Here is a 19,553-nt window from a genome sequence, read left to right on the forward strand (position 1 = left end):
GCTGCATTTTAAAAGACTGTTTTTATCATCCTTGCACACCTCAGCAGTCAGAATAAGCTCTTCTAGTCAAGCCAGCCAATTAGATGGAAACCTTTCTGTGCTCAGGCACGTATATTCTCCACCAAGCACAGTGGGAGACTCATTGCCATTGCTCGCTTCATTTCATTTCAGTCTTTGCTTACAGTGGATACAAGGTTTAGAGAAGGAGCATTTTAAAGTTTCAGTGGTCAGATTGCTCCAAAAAGGAGCATTTAGATGCCCAAGTCACCCACCCTATAGCAGCAGCACAGAGTAGTGCAGAGCCAGTTGCAAGCACTTTCCACTCAAGATCATTTCCGAGGCTCCCAGCAGGTGACACTGGGTGAACGCTCAATCCTACTAAGGTGGATGCACCCAGACTGATGGCTGACTTACTCTTTTGCTTGTTTATGCTAAAAGTAAGTGCCCCAAAGTGCTACAACTTGATTTTGGAGTTAGTATCCTCCACTGACTCATCTCTTGTACTGGTTGGACCTCGCCAGAGAAAAAACCAATAATAAAAATATATACATGCATAGAAACACACATGCACATGTGTGCATGTATTATTCTACTACAGAGCCAAATGACTCATCGCGATGGGGATGAGGGGTATGAGTCTCTGCGCCTGTTGCCACATAGGTCTATTAAAGAGTATGATATCCTCATGTTCAGTTCTTGCCAGTGCTTATCCATGAGCTGTGAATTAGAGTAGTGCTTTATCTAGCTACCTTAGAAGCTTGGCATTGTAAACTCTTCCACTTTCTCCCATATAGTCACATATGTCTTAACTTGATTGTTGTACATTTTGGTATGCCTTAACATTTTCACTCTCTTCTTTCCACCCAATAGGTAACTGACCTGTATAAGAGCCTGGAATGCAAAGAGATTAAAATCCAGCAGCTAGCAGAGGCCATTAAAAAGTGTGAGAAAGAACTGAGACAGTTTACACAACTGCTTGGTAAAAATAGCAACTTGATGGTAAGCACACAGGTGAGACGTTGGTTTTATCTGGTTTGCCAGTTGCTTTCTTGCATCCTGAACTATGTTTCTCCAGTAATAGCTGTCATTAATAGCAGGGCAGTAACAGGTCTCCCAGACACTTCCCAAGCCCTTCTTGTTGTCGTGTTGTGTTTTCATGTTGGCCAATAAAGAAGTGTGGAGATCTGCTCTGGGCAAAAAGGACTGTACACATCCTCCTGGTCAGATCCCTGTGGCAAAGATGCAGGTGTAAATGTGAATAATCAGTTGGGTGAAGTGATGCAGTGTGAATGGGTCTGAATGAGGGATGGCTTCTCCGCCAGTAAATGTGCTGAATTAATCATGAAGGAGCACTGGCAGGCGTTCCTAAGCCAGCAGAGCACTTGGAACACATTGTGTAGTTGATACTGCTGACATGCTAGAGACTTCTTTACCTTGTTTTAAATGAAATGGCTGATCTCATGGATGCCTCTTGTCTTCGCTTCCCATCCTCTTCCCATGGCATGAACTGGGAAGGCTCTGGCCAGTCACCTGGATAAATCTGCACGCCTGGAGTCGCAAGTGAAACAGCTAATACAGATGGCAAACCAGCAGCAAAGCAAATTAGACTTGCAGCCTCTGTTCGACATGATTGAGAATGTAAAACAGAAGATTGCCCTGATGGAGACATACGATCAGCGCTTGGGTATGTTGGGTCTTCCCATCCTGTTCTGCACAGGTATGGGGTTTTGCTGATTTCCTGGCTAAGTAGAGGCTCTGGTGCTACAGTCACTCAGTGCAGCTCTTCACTAGAAAGAGCTTTCTTCTTCTTGCTTTCTAAGACCAACCCATGTTGGTGTGTGCTGTGTGCTCGCGAGTTCCTGTGGCACTGTAGGGGCAGAGAGCTGGCCTTGGTGAGGCTGGTGCCCTGTGATGGAGGCAGCATGTTGTCCATATTCAGGCGTTAAATCTGGTTTGTAGTCACCGGTTTTCCTTGTTCAATTGCCAGCTGCAATTACATTTTCAAGAAGTTTATAGCTGTAGTAACACGAGTTCACAGCCTCTACTCAGGCTTCAGTAGTTTAGTTTCATGGAATCATAGAAGCACAGAATAGTTTGGGTTGGAAGCAATGAGCTGGGGTGTCTTCAGCTAGATCAGATTGCCCAGAACCACATCCAGCCTGGCCTGCAATGTCTCCAGGTATGGGGCATCCAGCACCTCACTGGGCAGCCTGTGCCAGTGTTTCACCACCCTCAGCATAAAGAATTTTTTCCTCACATCCAGCCTGAATCTCCCTCTTAGTTTAAACCCATCACCCGTCGTCCTGTCACAACAGGCCCTGCTCAAAAGGCTCTCCACATATTTCTTATGGGCCCCTTTTAAGAACTGAAAGGCTGCAATAAGTTCTCAGATTCTTCTCTTCTCCAGGCTGAACAACCCCAGCTCTCTCAGCCGTTCCTCACAGGAGAGGTGCTCCATCCCTCTGATCATCTCTGTGTCCCTCCTCTAGACCCTCTCCAACAGGTCCATGTCTTTCCTGTACTGAGGACTCCAGATCTGGATGCAGCACTCCAGAGCAGAGGGGCAGAATCACCTCTCTTGACCTGCTGACCATGCTCCTTTGGATGCAGCCCAAGATACAGCTGGCCTCTGGGCTGCAAGCACACACTGCCGGGTCATGTTCAATCTTTCACCCACCAGAACCCCCAAGTCCTTCTCCTCAAGGCTACTCTCAATCCCTCCATCTCCCAGCCTGTATTCATACGCCCTGACCTGGGTATAAGAGCACACACTTGGCCCTGTTGAACCTCACCAGGTTCACATGGACCCCCTCTTGAGCCTGTCTGAGTCCCACTGGATAGCAATAGCTTGGGGCCAGTTGCTCTTTGTATCCAGTGCTCAGCCAGTTTTAGTTTACTAACCGTTTCTCTCTTCCTCCCCTAGTTGTTTTGGAAGGCCAGTCCAGCAAACACGATCTCCAGATCAACATCCACAAAGCACAGCTCAATAAAAATGAAGAACGCTTTAAGCTTTTGGAAGGCACATGCTACAATGGGAAATTAATCTGGAAAATCACAGACTACAAGATGAAGAAGAAGGAAGCAGTGGAAGGCCGCGTCCTCTCCATATTCAGCCAGCCCTTCTACACCAGCCGCTGCGGGTACCGGTTGTGTGCGAGAGCCTATCTGAATGGGGATGGCTCAGGGAAGGGAACACACGTCTCCCTCTATTTTGTAGTGATGAGAGGGGAGTTCGATTCACTGCTACTGTGGCCTTTCAAGCAAAAAGTCACACTTATGCTTTTGGACCAAAGTGGGAAAAAAAATCACATTGTGGAAGTCTTTAGAGCTGACCCCAACAGCAGCAGCTTCAAAAGGCCGGATGGAGAGATGAATATTGCCTCCGGGTGCCCACGCTTTGTGCCACACGCGGTCCTGGAGAACACAAAGAACACCTACATCAGAGATGACACTCTCTTTCTGAAAGTGGTTGTGGATTTAACTGATCTGGAGGAACTGTGAAAAGTGCTCCTGGTCAGTGTGACTGCTTTAACCAACAAGGAATGTTTTCTTGGTGACCATCAGCCATGTGATACTGAATTACCACTAGTCAAGACACTGATACTGTTTTCATGCTTTTGGACTGCGTAACAGACAATAAATTGCTAAAGCGTCAGACTCCTTCCCTTTTATAACCCTTTTTTCCAGACTGCGTTTTCCAGGCAGCTGGAAGTCCAGTTTGATGCAACACGCATTCAACCCACTCTCGGCTCAGTCCAAGCTGGGGGAATCCTTGGCTCCCATCACCAGACTGGCATTTGGAGATGAAACTCCTCCAGTAAGCTCTGTGGAACCCAAGCAGGCCTTTGGGCTCCCGTCCATCACACAGAACTGAAGCCATAGCCATGCATGCAACTGCATTTCACCTGTCTGAAATGGAAACATGTCAACATCAGCCCATTTGAATCAAAGTACCTTGATCCCTCCATCTCCTGGATTTTTGCACCTTTTCTTGTTGTAACTGTGTTTTCCAGAAAGCCCAGAGGAAGATGCCAATGCCTCTTACTTTTCTAGCCTGGTATCTCGGCTGTATAGAGTACTCCCAGCTCACAATAGCTTTGTTATGTCCTTTCCATTCCTGCCTAGTGCCTTGGGACTGATTTCCACTGGTGTTAAATATCTACAGTCCCCACTGAAGTCAAAAGAAGCTGCAGGTGCTTCTCACCTCTCAGGACACGGCCAGAAGCAGGGTCCTCGGCCAGCTGGGCAAAGAGGGGCAAAACTCCTGTACTTTTGCTCCCCCATCTGCACAAAAGAGATGTTTTCTGGCTTACCATCTCTCCAAAAGGCAGGAAAAGCTTTGGATATCTGCTTAGAAAAAGCCCACGTAACATGCACTATTTCCCTCTGCTAGAAATTCAGATGTTTGGGAAAGATGGGAGAAAATGGTTTAGAATTGAGGTTGCTGTAAGAACCCCATTCTCACAGGCTGGGCACCTCTAGCGCTAGTTAAAGGGCGAGACAGCCACTGAGTAACAACTGATGACTATGAAGCACGTCTGAAGATGTTCATTTTTATTCCAGGTTCCTTCCATACTGCAAGGGAATGCACGCATTGCATGGGGTTTATTGGAGACACACTAAACCCACCACCATCAGGCACTGAGGAATGAGTGATAACCAATACACGTGCCTTTGTAAAACCTTTTGGGCGCCTGCAAGAGGGATGTAATTTTGCACACTCAGTCATTTTGTTGTTACAAGTGACATAACGTTGTGCCTCTCACCTCTCACAGACCAGGTGGTGAAACACCGCAGCGTTATCCGTTGCTCCTGCAGTCCACTGGCAGAGCAAACCCAGAGCTTGTCAAGAGACAGCAAGAAATCAAGCTGGGCTTTAGAATACCAGTAAACTAGGCAGGATAAACACCAACAGAGAGCACAGACTGCAAGCTATGAGGTAGGGAGTTCAAGAGAGCAAATGTGGCGAAACCAAAAACGCCCTTTCTCTGAGGGATGTTGATAACTGAAATAACATGATTTGGGGATTGATAGCAAGAGGAAGGCAAAACACCACGTATTTTGTACCTGCAATCTTACTGTTAGACACTGACTTTCCCACATGGTTTCTAAGATGTAATCCAGCCACAGATGTGTCTGAATTCAGGGGCAGGTTGGTTATCTGAGCCTCACAGTGGGTTAGCACATCTGGAATCTCTGGTTGATCTACATGTTCTTTATGTTGCATGGTGTTGTATGGGTCACCATAGGGTTTTCCATGTTCCTACAGACAGAGGGTAAGGAACGGATTTTATTCCCCTTGTACCGCCGTGACTGACTTTGAGTCACTTGGGCCCTACAACAGAGACAATCAGGCCTCGTGTCCCTAATGCTTCATTACAGACAGAGCAAGCTTGGTTTGAAAATGGTGTAGCATTCTAGGCCATCAATCCTGAGCCTCGGACATGGACTTCATGTCGATCATGACTTGAATATTCGGCATGTACCTTTCAAAGTGCCCCGATTTGCAGGATAACCACGAATAACAAATGTATTGCCCGTTTTTCCTGGGATTCTCCGGTACATTGAGTGAAAACTAAGAAAGCGATAAAGAACTTGGACAGTTGAGGGAGGCAAGATGGAAAGCATTTGGTTTGTATCCTGGCAAATTCCCATCCCTCTCTGCCTCCATCCCCCCCAGTATCAAATGGGGATGATACCACCTGCAGAAGCATTAGGGCTATTTAAATGTTTGTGAAGAGTTTGGAGCATGGAAAGAGCTATGCAGTATTATAGCTCTTTATTATAGAGTAGGGGATGGCATAGTGATGCGGATAAGTGTTAAGTGTGTTCCTGGACAGGTTTTGGAAGCATGTTCGGTTTTAGCCGATCCGTTACCGCAATCCCTCCTCTACCCCCAGCTGGGTTTAGGGGTTTTTGCCACGGATATTCCTTTCCCAATTTTGAAGCACAAACTCTTCATCCCGGGGGATGGCAACATCCTGAAACACTGCCTGTTTTATACAGAGTTAGCTGAGGAAATGGGCTTTTTTAAAGCCAGCCTTCTTCAAATTTGTTCTTTTTATGACAACAATTGAGAGATTTCTGTTAAAATTTTCAGTGGTTTTGAGGTTTTTTTTTTTTTACTACTTGTAAACCAAAGTTTAAATTTCATCCCATTGCTAACAAGGAAACCAATGTTGTATGGCACGGAGTGTCGGGAAGGGTTTTGATGTCGCATGAAAAACACCAAGAAACTTCCCAATCCTATTGTACCGGGTGAGTGACCAAAAAGAGCGTCGGGTGTTTCTGCATCACACACAGCGTGTTTCTAACCTATTTATGGACACTTTGTAGTTGTTTGAATCTCTTGCTACAATCCAGGCGTTTTCTTAGCCAAACATCACATAAACTACCGTGAGAATAAAGGATTTTACCATCCTGCTGGAGTGCTTGTGGCATATACTCCTCCTCATAGGAGAGAATCACAGGGTTGACCTTGAAGATTATCAAGTCCAACCTTTACCCCAGGATTCTAAACACAAACCTCATAAATGAAAAGCACCAAATAGATGGAGAATGCTATCGCTTAACTCAAACCAGACAAACAGGAGGCAGTTAGTATGGACTAATATCACACTCTCGCCATCTCATGTCCCTTTTCCCCGTGCTTTTGGATGGATTGAAGCACGCTTTCCAGAAGGGTGCGGAATACTGGGTATGTGTTTACAATCAGCGGACAGTGCTTTAGATTAGGAACCCCTGTACTTGAGAGACTTTGGTTTACACGTGAATACCATAAAGCAGCACACAGACACTCCGTGCATTCTAAGCTCACCTAGATCAGATCCACGAGGTCCGAGGACTCCCTGGGATCAAAAGGGGATGTTATTTACGTTGGGAGCAGGTTTGGGGCTGTGCCAGAGGCGGTGCTGGCCGGGCAGGGCGGGCCGGCTTCAACCCCAACACCGCTCGGGGGCACTGCGCTCGGCCTCACACCCCGGGAGGAGGCCGGGCCGGGCCGGCAGCGCTGCGCCGCAGCCCCGGGGGCCGGCCAGCGGGGCAAGGCCGCGGGCAGAGCCGCCCGGGAGCGCTGAGCCCGGGGCAGGAACCGGCGCACAGGCCCAGGCCCACCGCCCGCACGGGCAGGAAGCGGCGCCGGGCCAAGACAGCGCTTCCGGGGCGGCAGCGGGGCCCGGGCCGCTGTCGGTACGCGCGGCGGCAGCCGGCTCCGTCCGGGGGTGGATCGGGCACGGACGTCCCGTGAGGCCCCGCTGGGCTCGGCCGCGGGGAGCGGGTGTGCCCCGGTGTGCCCTCAGGTGCGGCCCGGGCGGGACGCGGGCCCGGGGCCCTCGGGCTCCCTCCCTCCCTCCGTCCGTCCCTCCGTCGGCGGGCCCCTGCGCGGCAGCGGTAAGGCCGGACGCGGGTGCTGCGGTGTTGTACCTGCGCTGGCGGCACGGTCGCTGGTGGCACTGCCCTGCCTCGGCCTCCGTTCCTGCGGGACAGGACGAGAGCTTGGACGTGGCGTGGCCGCGGGGGGGGGGGGGGGCTGCCTCTGTGACCCCGCTGCGCACCCCCCCCCGCTCCCGTGGCCATGGCAGCGGTGGTGGTCACTGTGCTGTTGTCTGTCACTAGGCATGGGTGACCGGGAGGATGAGAAGAGAACGCGCTGTGCGCCGTCAGAAGAAGGGCTGAAAGGCCGAGGTAGGCACTGATGAGCTGTTTCCGTGCTGTGCTGTTACGTGTGTTAACGCTTGTATCAGTCACTGTGCTTGGCCCTGGTACTGAACATTGCTGGTAAGGGAATAGACCGTGTCACACTCTAAGAGGAGAACAAAATCCCTTGAAATAGGGGCCCATCGTGTTTAGGCTCTGTGAAGAGTCGCTGTTGCAGACCACAGTTACGGGGATGTTTGTCACTGTTGCCTTCTGTTATCCTAAGGAAAAGAGAAAAGGAAACGAAAGCGCAGTAGGAGCAGATCATCGTCCATTTCATCCACATCGGCTTCTAGCACTACATCCGCTTCTTCCTCCTCATCACGCTCATCATCGAGGTCATCTTCAAGTAGCAGAGGTAAGCTACCTCCGTGCAGACACACCATGTTCGCCAGTGTCGATAGCACTCCTGGACACGTTTAAAAGCTTATTTCAAGTGTGGCTAAAGCACCACAAAACAGCAATGTGGAATACCAGTACTGCGTGTTCAAGGGGCTTCTCTCATAACCCTTTCCTGTTGCTGTGTGAAGGTACCTCTTTGCACACCCTCTGCAATGTTCTTGTGTTACTTCACTTCAGAGTGGAAACTGTCGTTCAAAGAAGTGTTCCCTTGTAACAGCGTGCCGTATAGGTTTAAAACCGTGTTTGTTACACTTACAAAACACACATCTTTTTCTGCTTCACCCGTCTGACTGGACCAGAGTTGGGGTTTTTGCTTTAGCCTTACTTTGGTCTTAACATTTCAAGTGTTTCACTTTGTGGACTCGTGTGAGGTTTGTTAATACCAATGACCAAGTTCAGTGGGAACACACATGCAGGATTAAGACTTACTTAGAGAACCCGGGGTAGATACTGTCTAGGAGTAAGTGCAGATTTTTTCTATGGCTATAAGTTGTGACACGTTACTGATTCTATCAGGACTGCATTGCTCTGTTGTTCTGTCTCAAGATACTTAGTATCACTGCAGGTAAAGTGTCCAAATTGCCATTTTTAAGTAAAATTTGTCGGGTTATCCTTTTTACTGTGAGTGGGAAGAACTCTGTATGAGCTACAATTCTCCTGATGGACAGGCTAACATCAGGTTGGCAAGACCTCATATTTGTGATATATGTGTTTAACAAAGACGTAGTTCTGCTTCTCTTGAAGCAGATTTACATTTGCATGGAAATAGTACTTGTTCTCCTACTTCAGTGGCTCGATTCAGTGTGTCTGACATAAAGAAGTCCTGAAAATATTCAAATCTATGAGCTGGCACATTGGAGGGAGGTGTTCTTTTCTGGAATGATTTTTATCCCATGTGATACCCTCTAAAACTTGTAAACATGATTACAATGTCCTATCAGCCACTGACTGAACGTGCTTGCTCTGCTCCCTGCTTCAGTTTGTGGAGAGATGTCAAGACACGTGTATCTAAGGCAAAAAAGTCATTCAGAATTAGGCTCAAGTTGTCAGTTGACATGCTCAGAGGTTTGCTAAAACTGCAGCTAAAAATTCCTTCTGTGTTCCCATTCAAAGGGGAGAGCAGATGATCTAGGAAAAAATGCCCTACAAGGGCATGTTTAAACAATTCTATTTTACTCCATCTCGACAGAAAAAGACGTGAGGTAACTGAGCTAAGACAGATAGGTGGGTAGAGGTAGTTGCCACTGCCCCTCAGACAGAAGACATGCAGGTAAATCACTGCTAGAACTGGGGAGGCAGGGTGGACCCAGTATGGAAGAAGATGGAGCTGTTGGAGAAGCTGGATGGGGAGGGATGGCAGCTGAAAATGAGTGAACAGGAGGAAAAGATGGCTTTGCTTAGCCTAAGAAGTCAACAGTTCAGTGCAGAAGTCTAGAGGAGTGTTTCTAGTGTTTGTGATAATGAGAACCGTGGCTAGGATGGTGGGAGATAAAAACTGACTCTGGAGGAGATGTGGGCAAAGGGGTAAAACTGGGCAAGTGTCTGTTCACTACAGTGCACTGATTTTCAGAGCCTGGAAGGAAACCCAGTGTTCTTGAACCCCTTTCTTGATGTTGGCAAACATCTGTAAAAGCCCTCTGGCTAGGTATACTGTCCATCCCATGGAGGCACTTTGTCCAGTCCATTGTTACCAAGAGACTGAACATGGAGATAGAATTACCATAATAATTGTTTCTTCTGATGTGCTTGTGCTGCATTTATCATTAGAAGGCCAGAAGAAGATTGCTTGGGCAGCCTTACCTTAGGCTTTCCTGTTTTTTGAGTCTGGCTGTGCTCTGGTGTATTCCTATAATGTTCTCTTCTGTTTGGAATTTGTTGTAAAGACGCTGCAGAGCTGACAGCACAGAGGCAGTCTGTTGAGAGACTAGGAAGCTGTTTCACACTCTCTGTAGTTTTATAGTCCTGTAGTCAAAGCTGGTGCTTCAAAATCAACTTCCTCACATACAAGTCACAGTGTAAAAAGTATTAGTGGCTTACAGAACTTGTGAGTTTCTGCTTTACAGAATGTACCAAAACCCCTTGAACTTGGAAGGTGAGCTGAGTAATGTACAAAAAGTTCTTCATTTGCCTTGAACAGTGGTAATCTTTTCAGTGGTTTGTCAGCCCCAACAGTACTTTTTGTTGCCTCCTTTGAGAGTCAGGATCCCTGCCTATAAGAAAGCAGGTATTTGCAATCTGTTGAGCACAGCTGCAGAGGACAAGTATTGTCTCTATTGATGTAATCAGTGGTACAAGTAATCGCAGAGTAAATCAGGTGTTTTCAGTTTCCATGTTAGACCAGTAAGTGGCAGTAAGTTGATGTCTTGCTTTTCCCAGGGTTAGTTTCAACCAGTGTTTATGTATATATATGTATAGCCGAATCAGAGCATTTCCTTTTCGGGTTTTGCATTTCTGTATGCTTTATCTGTAAAACCAAATGCCTTTTTCAGAATGCTAAACTTACAGGTGTTTCTTTTGTTTAATTTTAGATTCTCCTAAACCTAAATCAAAGAAAAAGAAAAAAGAAAAGCACAACAAAAAGGTAAATGTCATCAGAGAGAAATAAGTCATTAACAAACAGAAAGTAGTTCATTTTTTGATAACCAGTGGCTATGTAAATCTGAGTCAGCCTTTTAGGGTTACAGGAGGTAAACTGATAGGTTCACATATACTTGGCTGTGTACTAAGGGAGAAATGATATAAAGGTTCTTTTGCCAATCATTGCTGGTCCAGCTAGAGTTTAGAGGAGTCTCTGAAGAAAAGAGGAGTGGGGAATCTTGATAACATTACAGAATTTGTCAGAAGAAACAATTTATAGTCAGAGAGTAGTAGATTCTTGCCATTGTAATTTTTATTTTATTAGGGCCTTCTATTCAGTGATTTTGTGTATTTGGGTTACACTGAAAGAGACAGAACATGGGATCAGACTTTCAAGATCCTGGTGGTTGCTAACACCGCTGCATTACTTTCTGTGTACTTCAGCTAGTAGCTGTTTAGCAGTGGAAAGGGCAAGCAGTAGAGGCTGTCTTGACTAGCTGGGGTGTTGAGAGCTACTTGTGGGTATCCTTCTCTTATTGCCCTTGTAAGTCTGTCAGCATAAGAGTAAATGTCTCATACTTGTAGAAAAGGAAAAAAGATAGCAAAATGAAGAAAAAGAAAGAAAAGAAGAAGAAGAAAGAGAAAACAGGACCTGTCCAGCTTTCCAAGGTATGCTCATATGAGTCTGAAGTCCTGTTATATTTCTCATCTAAACACTTAATCTGCCCTGTCGTAAAAATCTTTATAACACCACCAGTCTTGTCACTGACAGATAGAAACCTCTCTCTATTGTTTGGGACAGTGAGGAAGTATAAAAGAATCTTGTCTGTAATTTTGTTTGGGATTTGCAACATTACAGAATAAAGCAAAGCTTAGGTCTTTTTGATGTGTGATCTCATTGTAGTTCTTTAAAAACAAAAAGAAGAACGAAAACTACAGCATGATAACTGGAAAGAAAATTAAGATGAGAATAAAGAAGACTAAGAAGGATCTAGAGGTAAGAGCTAAAATAGTCTATAAATCCCTAAGGGAAAGTACTGTATCTTTTAATAGCTTTCTAATACTAGTCTTTTGTTAAAGCGTAGCTCTTAGCTAGGAGTTGTAAATTGTGTGTAACTCTTAAAGTGGCTATGATGCCATCTGAGGAATTCTAATTCGTTCTTTTGGCAGGTTTTGTATTATGAGTGGGCTTGGAATACTCAGGCATGAGTAGATAAACCGAAGGATGCTTGTGCAGGTTCTTAGAATTGCAGTCTGTAATGTTTAGCTGATTTGTGGCTTTCTCTGTTGGTTTAATTTACACTGGTTTTCAGTTTCCTCATCTTCATCCAGTCTGTTGTGGTGGTAATTGCTGCTTTACTGTGTTTTTCTAATGCATGGGAGATTAGCCATTGTTCAGAGAGGAATTAGGCAACAGTGGTGTTAGGACCACATGCTCGTGCATTGTCTCAGAGCAGTCAGATGATTTTGATCTTGAAGTACTCTGGAAAATAGGTATCATGAATATAATTTTGTGCTATTGAGGTGTTCGGACTCAGCACTTACCTAATGTGCTTGCTCTTTTCATCAGTTTCCACACCTTAGCATGATGTGCAGTGGGGTTCTGGTACTAGTCAGTATGTGTTAAAAGTGTTATTTTGCTGAGATATCCATTTTGTCAGGTTCTGATTCATAGTATCCTGAACTGATTTGGGTTGGAAAGGACCTTGAGCTCATCCAGTTCCAACCCCTTACCACAGGCAGCGAAACCTTCCACTAGGGCAGGTTGCTCCAAGCCCCATCCAACCTGGCCTTGAACACTGCCAGGGATGGAGCATTTTCTATAGCTATCAAAGCAGACCTGAATATTCCAAGTTAAATTTGATCGAAAAAACATTATCTTCCTTCTGTGGCACTTATGTTTGTCTTAGATGATGCTGAGTGCTTGCCATCTTTATCCTAGTAACCTGTTTCTTACAGTATTTGATATCATATATTTGGTGTTGGGCCTTTTTTGTTTGGTGCCCGTGGCCATGAACATGCTGAACTGAACAACATCCATTCTTCACTGTATTTTGAGATTCAGTAATTGTTTTGTAAATTGTGCCTAAAACCACTGGAAACAAGTGTTTTGACTGTTTGGGCCATCTCTTATATACAGAAAGATCCTAAATTCGTGGTTCCATCTCTTTTATACTGCAAGCTGCTGTTTATGCATAGGAAACAACAAGTACTTCCCAAAGCACAAGACCTAGTGTGTGTACAGTGAACATTGCTGCAGACACCAGAGAATAGCATCGGTTCTGCTTGCAAGCTCCCTCCTGAGCAAGCTGTGAGCTACATGATGACAACCCGATGGGGCCTCCAGAGGGAGCCAGTTAGAAAATGTGTCATGAAATAGTGACAGTGACAGCTTGTCTCCTGTAGCATCTCTCTTGAGCACCCACTTCTTTGCACTTCTCCAGGCACACACAGCAAAGTGGTAGCTACTTATACCCAGCTCTGTGAATGTGGTAGCGCCTGCTGTGCAGTGTGCTGAGATGTGAAAGCCCCATAGAAAGCAGGGTTGTGCTGCTTGACATGTGATAGCCCCATAGAAAGCAGGGTTGTGCTGCCTGAGATGTGAAAGCCCCACAGCCAGATTATGCTGCCTTGCTCCACTGGGTACAAGTCTGTTAAACCTCTGCCTCTGCTTTTGTACCCTACAGAGGGACCGGAACCGTGCACAACTCCTTGAATTCCTGAACTCTGCCTTGTAATGGGAAGAGTGCTGAGCCAGGACTTGTAACTACACCAAGCCAACAATCTTCATGCCTAGCGAAACACTAAAGGGAAACTCAGGGAAAAGGACATCAAGTTTGACAAGAGTGGACTCTCTTGCTGAGAAGACAATCGGGATGTCCTTTGTTTAATGGCAAAAAGAAGAGTAACTGATGACTTGCTAATGAAGATCCATGTCCTCCTTTTGAGATCCTAAGGTAATAGCTAGGCTGTGGTGTTTTAGAAGAGCCTAAGAGTGTGGCGTTGATGATAAATGACACACTGAAATCTAGTAATGTAATTTCTATCCTAACTGCATGCAGAACATACTCTTAATTTCAAGTATCTTCATGTTTCTAGTAGTTTAAGCAAAGCAGAGTATTAGTAAATGTCTGAAAGCCGAGGCATTTCTGTATGTTTGTGTTTTCCAGTGGTGCTTTTACTTGTCCTAAAGAGCAAATTGACCTTTGTAAATAGAACATGTTTTTACATAAATGGGTTTTTGGCAGTTCATTCACCGACAGATTATTTTCTTTCAGAATCTGGGCTAGGATCTTTCTCTGGACAGGTTCTTGCTCTCTCTCACTAGAAAGTGTAACAGTAAAATAGAGCAATAATGATAGCTGAATGATTTTTGCTATGAAATAGAAGCAGGAAAGGCCTCTGATTTTGTCTTACCTGGATCAGCTGTTCAAAGGCAGCTCGCAATAGTTAGTTTACCCCCCAACATCTGGAGTTGCATTTCCTAAACTTAAAACCTCTGGAATTCCGGCCTTCTTTTCTGATCCTGTGAGCTATGTATCACATCTTCCTCCATCTGAAGTGCAGCAAGACACACGTCCGCATGTCTTAGCCTAATGGGAAGAGAAAGAGCTGTAGGAATGATGCCAAGGCAGGCAGTGACAGTGACCCTCCTGGTATAGGCTGGGAGATAAGCCAGGTCTGGATATGCAGCTGGACCCCAGCATAACCTGTGTGTGTGTGTGTGATAGTTTGCTCAGTGCTTGCTCACTTCCAGGCTCTTGATTTTTGATCACCCAGCAGGCCCCTGTATACATAACCCTGAGGTGGGAATTCCACTTGAATCCCTTGGGTAGTAAGTGCTCCTCGGGAGCCACAATTTAGGAATGCCTGATAAAAGGAGCTGGGGTGGTTGACTTCGACAGGAGCATCGGGTGTACAGTGGTCAGTGTGGGAGTTCATTAAAGAGCAAACCAATGGAAAACTCTGTGTCTGCCCTGGTGTTTTAAGTAAATCCTGAAGATTTGTACCATTCCTCAAGGGATCATTTTAGGACTTTTGGTGTGTGAAACCTGAGGCTGCTGGGATCCTCTCTTCTCCTTGGGTTTGGTTTGGTTGTTCAGGGGTATTTTTGTGCAATTGTTGCAGAGATACAGCTCTTTAGAGACTAAGGCCCTGATCCAGAAAGGCAAGTTTTATCAACATAAACCATGAAACCAAGGTAAGAATTAGACTTTCCTTGACTTGTAACCTGGTGCTGGAAGCTTTTTTGGAAGCACTGTTCTGAAACGTCAGTAGGGGAAAAAACAAATTAAAAAACAACCCTCTTCCTTCTTTTTTCATGGGGATTATGCTTTGATTTATGCTGCTTTCGTATCTTCTAGCTGGGAATGCCAAAGCATCTTGCCCAGATAAGCAGCTTTTATCTCTGGATTTCTCTTTATAAGGTTAATCCCAAACGCACTCTTACAAAACACTAACATCCTTGCCATTCCTTAGGCTGTACTTGGTGTAAAGATAGTAGAATTTCCTGAAAATCAGGGGGCGGGGAGTAGGCATTTGAAAGGTGGAAAATAAATAGGAATGGGAAACTCAGAGATTGCACTTGTAGAGGATGGCGTTGGCTGGAAGGTCCAGACTTAATTGAAGTAATCTGGTTCTTGCTGTCTTATTTGAGATCAGTTAAGGTGGTAAAAACTCACTCACTGTTCCATTCTAGTATGGAAATGGTGAAGGGCCTTTAGTAATACAACGTGGCCTGTTCCTCTTGTAGGGTTTTGGTAGTTGTGAACTCTGGACAAAAATGAGTCAGGCCACTTTTTCTTTAAAGAGGCAAACAGAAAGCTTTTTTCTGTTTCAGGACAGACTAATCTTTTCCTGTTCAGTTTTGACATGTTGGATGTGCTTTGATGCTGTAACGTATCTCTATGCATTTACTTCCAAGCTGCCATTTCTTTTAGAAAGCCAAGCTGCTTAAGCTCTGTGGCAGTGATTAGGTTTTATTCTCTGCTGCCCAGTCAGTTCCAAGTGCTGTCTGGAACTTCCCCAGCAGTTGCTGCCTTTATAAACCTCCTTCTCTTTCCTACCCATCTCCACATAGACTCTCAGGTTGTTGAAGAGTTCATGTTGCATCCTTCCCTCCCCGTCTTTCCCAAGCACTGAGATCACGTGCATCTTCCTGGGGCTGAGTATCTTTGAGGCTGCTGTTCGGAGCTGGCCAACAGATTGCAGTCTCCCTATAGTGAGCACAGGCCCATAGAGCCAGAATAATTGTCCATGCCAGAAAGAAGTTCGTTTTGTTCACCTTTTTGCTAAGGCATAGCTTCCTAATACTCCTTCAGATTACTGCTGTGGCAGCTGAACCAAAGACTGAACCAGACGTGAAGGTTATGACAGTAAGGGGAGAGGTGGAGAGGAACGTCATGAAATACAGATGGGGAAATATGCATGAGGGAGCAGCAAAGCAGCGTGGGATGTCAGGCTGATATGCAAATGGCTGATGGAGAACCTTGCTCTCAGGTCTCTGAATAGTGCATATTGTGGGGGAAGATGAAGGCTGGAACGACAGAGTAATAGGAAAGGTTGAGGTAGGGGTGGAGGGAATCTGCTGCTGTTCTGACATGGAGTGGAGCAAAGGGCAGGTGATAAGGAAGGGGCTGCAGAAGCCTACCTGGCTGGACAAGTTGAGATTCTTGCTAAAATGCTGAAGAGTAGAAGTCTTTCAGGTGTGAAACCCACTTTGTGTGTGTGTGTGACAGGCTTCCCTATCACACCCACTTTCTGTGTCCCTGCACCATTTTGGAAATCATACAGAACTCAACTGAACTTCTTTTAACAACAGAAATTCTAGAAACAGAAGTCACTGGGGTGGGAAGGAGGGGAGGGATACATTCTCTGAGCTGCTGCTCCCATGCCCATCATCCGTGGCACCATTCTTTCCAAGTATTCCACCCCATTTGTGTGACAAGCAGCAGAATCGGTAAGACATGATCCCTTGGGATTTGCGCCAGTTGCTCTTTAAGCTCTTGCTACCATGCTAGTCCTGCCTCCCACTTGTGTGCTGTAGTTAGGCAGGCAGAAATGTAGCATAAAGGACTGTGGTTTTCACTGGTCCCATGACCAGGATTGCTTATTTCCACTTCCTGGATCTCGTAAGTGTCATGAAGCAGGAAAGGAACTTTCTCTGCAATTGATACAAGTGGTACCTGAAGGTTAGCAGAAGAGGATGGAGCACAGTTAGAGAAGTTTCTTTTCTTATGCAGGGAAAATGGGCAAAAACCCCAAACGTGAAGGAATGGTTGATGCAAGTAATTACATGATTCAGCCAATTCTCATGGGCAGTTTTTTATTACTCATTTCCTTTATGATTTGCCTGAACTTGACTCCTTTGCCTGTGCAGAAATGTGCAAGAGATCAAGATGGGAAAATAAGCATAAATGCTTTGGAAGTACTTGCCTCTGCTGAACCTAGATGCTGAACCCGCAGTGCTGAGCAGGGCCTGCGATTCTGATCCCTGTTCGAGAGCGTTCTGCTGTTGCGCATTTGATGTCCTTGGATGCTTCACGCTGCAGGAATATGTGAGCTTCCCCGTCCTCCTCTGCAGCGGGGAGAACCGAGTGAGCTCTTGGTTCAGGGGAGAAGCAGAGGTCAGAGAGGCTGAAGTAACTTGCCCTGGGTTTCAGCTGCTGAACCTGTCCTGATGAGGTGCGGGTGGGGACCTTGACCACTGGACGGAGCTCTCATCCGCTTTGTGGGGCGCGTTAAATGCACGGGTACTCCTGGGCTGGGCTGTGTGTATTTAGGAACAAGTTTCCAACGTTCTTCTTGCTCAGCTCCCAAGGGTGGGAGCTCCAGTGTCATTTGGGCACTCTATGAAATGGCTGGGTTTAAGTGGTAGTGGGTTCTTCTGAAGGATATGAGGTCCCGGGCGTATTGGAAAGTCCTCCAGTCTGCAGCTTGGTTATATTTGACACTATAAGGGGATAAGCTTTCAAAGAGCTGCTTCTTAAAATCATTGGCAATAGTCATTGGCAGCCTTCTAGTTCCATCTCTGGACAAAATGGATCACCACAATCACTAGCCAGTGTGGAGATGATGGTTTATTTGGCTGGTGACAACAGGTATTTTCTTTCCTGCCTGTTATATTTCAGTCTTAAATTGTGATTCATGAGGAGCGTGAAACACCCAGTGTTTTCTGAGGGAAGGAAGCATGTTTTGAGCCTTTCTAAGCAGTGTGAAGAACATCATTTATATCCAGACCATTGGCCACAGAGGCACAATGTTTAAGCTGTGTTCACTTGGCTTCCATACGGGAGCTGTTCCCTGAGTGACAGTGGTGTGAGAGAAAGGGAGCATGAGTGAGGAATCTGTGTTTGTCAGAAAGCTGCTCCCTGGCTCCTGGCTAATGGGTGCTGGGAATTCTGCCGGCAGGAGGCATTGCTGTCCAGCTGGACCATCATGGAAATGGAGTTCTTTTTAACCTTTGGACACTGGCTTTGCACTTTGTTATTCTGAAACCTATAATTAGCCTGCAAAGATCTAATTATGTGTTTTTTATGGGGAACATTTATTAATGCTGCCCTATGAATTTAATCCAGGCTTTGTTAATTCCTTGCTCTTGGCTGTGCTGTGGACAGACAATAGTCTCTCCTGCTGGTGCCTGTGTGCCAAAGGCAAAAGGAAGCCTTTAACCTCTAAGTAGTTGAATGCAACAGGAGCAAGTTGCTGAGAGCCAGTAGGACCTGGAAGGACCAGGGGTTCTTGCACCATCCCTCCCTGGGGCTGCTGAGTTCTTCAGAAGCTGCACCCTGCTCTTCTCCATCTCTTAAGCACCAGTGCCAGAATAGAGAAAAGATAACCATACCTGAGGAATATTCACTGTCACTGCTTCATACCACATCTGGTTATTTAAAGAAGTCTTCATAGTAAACGTAAGGGCAGTCCGTTGCCTTGGGCAACCTGACACTGCAGAGAATAGGGTTGGAAAAGGCACTGCACATGGACTGTGACCTGGTAAAGGCCTCCAAGAATATAGCATTGAGATCACTAACCGTATGTAACAGTAATTATGTTCTGAGAGTAGGTACTCTGATGTAGAAACCACCCATGCTCTCTCCCACGCTTCTGCAGTACTTGTACTGGGTCAGACTGGATTGCTTTGGTAGATACAAAATGTAATTGTGACTAAAATATGGAGGTGAGATGCTATAATCTGGTTATCTAGCCAAGATCCTGAGACTTCATGAAGTGTCCAGTATACACAGATAACCCTAAGTTGCCACATCATCCACTGTGCTTCTTGTAGCCCTTTTCCTCATCTTTCTATCATGTTTAGTAACATCTCATCCTGCTAAGATTTTTCCCTTAGTTTGAGAGTATCTTTGTGTAGCAACTGCACAGGAAACACATGGTAGTCATTGGAAGACGTGGGCCTGAGACCCAGCTCTTAGGGCCAGCACAAGATCTTTCTGATGTGAGCCAGCTTGAAACATGGCTTGTCTGGTCACACACAGGGAACAGGAAGTCCCTTGTGCTGACAGCCCACGGCAAGGGCAGCAGTATCAGGGAAAGGCAGGCCCCAAGATCATGATGTCTCTGCCCTGCACAGGCCTAATAACCCTTCCTTTATTGCAGGGTGCAACCGAAAAGGCTTTGACTCATGCACTCCAGTGCTTCTCAGGTTGCTTTTTGGGCTAAACTAAAATGCAGTGTTCCTTTATCAGGGAGGGGTAGCAGGAATATCAGAGTAGCCATCGAGTCAAGGCTTAGCCATCTATGGTTTTCCTCCTGGGACAGGCCTGCAGCAAAGTTTTGGGAAGCAGTGTAAGCAACAACATAGAGATTTGGTTGTCCACAGCTTCTGGCAAGGAGTGTCTTAAGTCTTGTGCTGTAGGTTGCAT

At 45.9% G+C, this 19,553-nt stretch overlaps 2 protein-coding genes and 2 long non-coding RNA genes across 15 annotated transcripts in view; 2 read left to right on the forward strand and 2 right to left on the reverse strand.

The window, feature by feature from the left end:
* The window catches only part of TRAF5 (TNF receptor associated factor 5), a 22,768-nt gene extending 16,348 nt beyond the window's left edge, over nt 1-6,420 (forward strand). For 7 of the 8 annotated variants that reach the window (XM_065679347.1, XM_065679350.1, XM_065679346.1 and 4 more), the window contains 3 exons: nt 871-1,011; nt 1,516-1,684; nt 2,924-6,420. In XM_065679347.1, the coding sequence (XP_065535419.1) occupies nt 871-1,011; nt 1,516-1,684; nt 2,924-3,501 (888 nt within the window). In that variant the 3' untranslated portion in view covers nt 3,502-6,420. The remainder of the gene's footprint in view (nt 1-870; nt 1,012-1,515; nt 1,685-2,923) is intronic. The other variant, XM_065679353.1, reaches the window with a different exon arrangement.
* Nucleotides 1-7,389, reverse strand: part of LOC136014563 (uncharacterized) — a 10,371-nt gene extending 2,982 nt beyond the window's left edge. The window contains exons 1-2 of one of the 3 annotated variants that reach the window (XR_010612774.1): nt 6,818-7,389; nt 2,902-3,414 (exon numbers count right to left, since the gene is read on the reverse strand). This is a non-coding gene — a long non-coding RNA (uncharacterized LOC136014563). Of the gene's footprint in view, nt 1-1,433; nt 3,415-6,817 lie in introns of all 3 variants that reach the window. The other 2 variants (XR_010612773.1, XR_010612772.1) reach the window with 2 other exon arrangements.
* The window catches only part of LOC136014564 (uncharacterized), a 22,668-nt gene extending 14,974 nt beyond the window's left edge, over nt 1-7,694 (reverse strand). Inside the window, exon 1 of the long non-coding RNA XR_010612775.1 lies at nt 7,423-7,694. This is a non-coding gene — a long non-coding RNA (uncharacterized LOC136014564). The remainder of the gene's footprint in view (nt 1-7,422) is intronic.
* On the forward strand, nt 6,973-14,638 carry LOC136014562 (RNA-binding protein with serine-rich domain 1-like). 3 transcript variants are annotated; one of them, XM_065679357.1, is made up of 7 exons: nt 6,973-7,188; nt 7,615-7,683; nt 7,922-8,053; nt 10,626-10,678; nt 11,260-11,343; nt 11,579-11,671; nt 13,362-14,638. In XM_065679357.1, exons 2-7 carry the CDS (start codon nt 7,617-7,619, stop codon nt 13,410-13,412), a joined length of 480 nt encoding a protein of 159 aa, XP_065535429.1. In that variant the 5' UTR covers nt 6,973-7,188; nt 7,615-7,616; the 3' UTR covers nt 13,413-14,638. The 3 variants fall into 3 exon arrangements, with proteins under 3 accessions (XP_065535429.1, XP_065535426.1, XP_065535428.1); XM_065679354.1 differs by having other exon boundaries at nt 6,974-7,389; XM_065679356.1 differs by having other exon boundaries at nt 6,974-7,298.
* The last annotated feature ends 4,915 nt before the right edge of the window (nt 14,639-19,553 follow it).

Source organism: Lathamus discolor, chromosome 5, assembly GCF_037157495.1.
Source record: "Lathamus discolor isolate bLatDis1 chromosome 5, bLatDis1.hap1, whole genome shotgun sequence".
NCBI classification, from domain to species: domain Eukaryota; kingdom Metazoa; phylum Chordata; class Aves; order Psittaciformes; family Psittacidae; genus Lathamus; species Lathamus discolor.

Excerpts from the sequence above, each read along its gene's own strand:
- LOC136014562 (XM_065679357.1), top strand. The coding sequence starts at position 7,617 with ATGGGTGACCGGGAGGATGAGAAGAGAACGCGCTGTGCGCCGTCAGAA. Across the intron at positions 7,684-7,921 it reads AGAAGGGCTGAAAGGCCGAG|GAAAAGAGAAAAGGAAACGA; the intron begins GTAGGCACTGAT and ends TGTTATCCTAAG. Across the intron at positions 11,344-11,578 it reads GACCTGTCCAGCTTTCCAAG|TTCTTTAAAAACAAAAAGAA; the intron begins GTATGCTCATAT and ends ATCTCATTGTAG.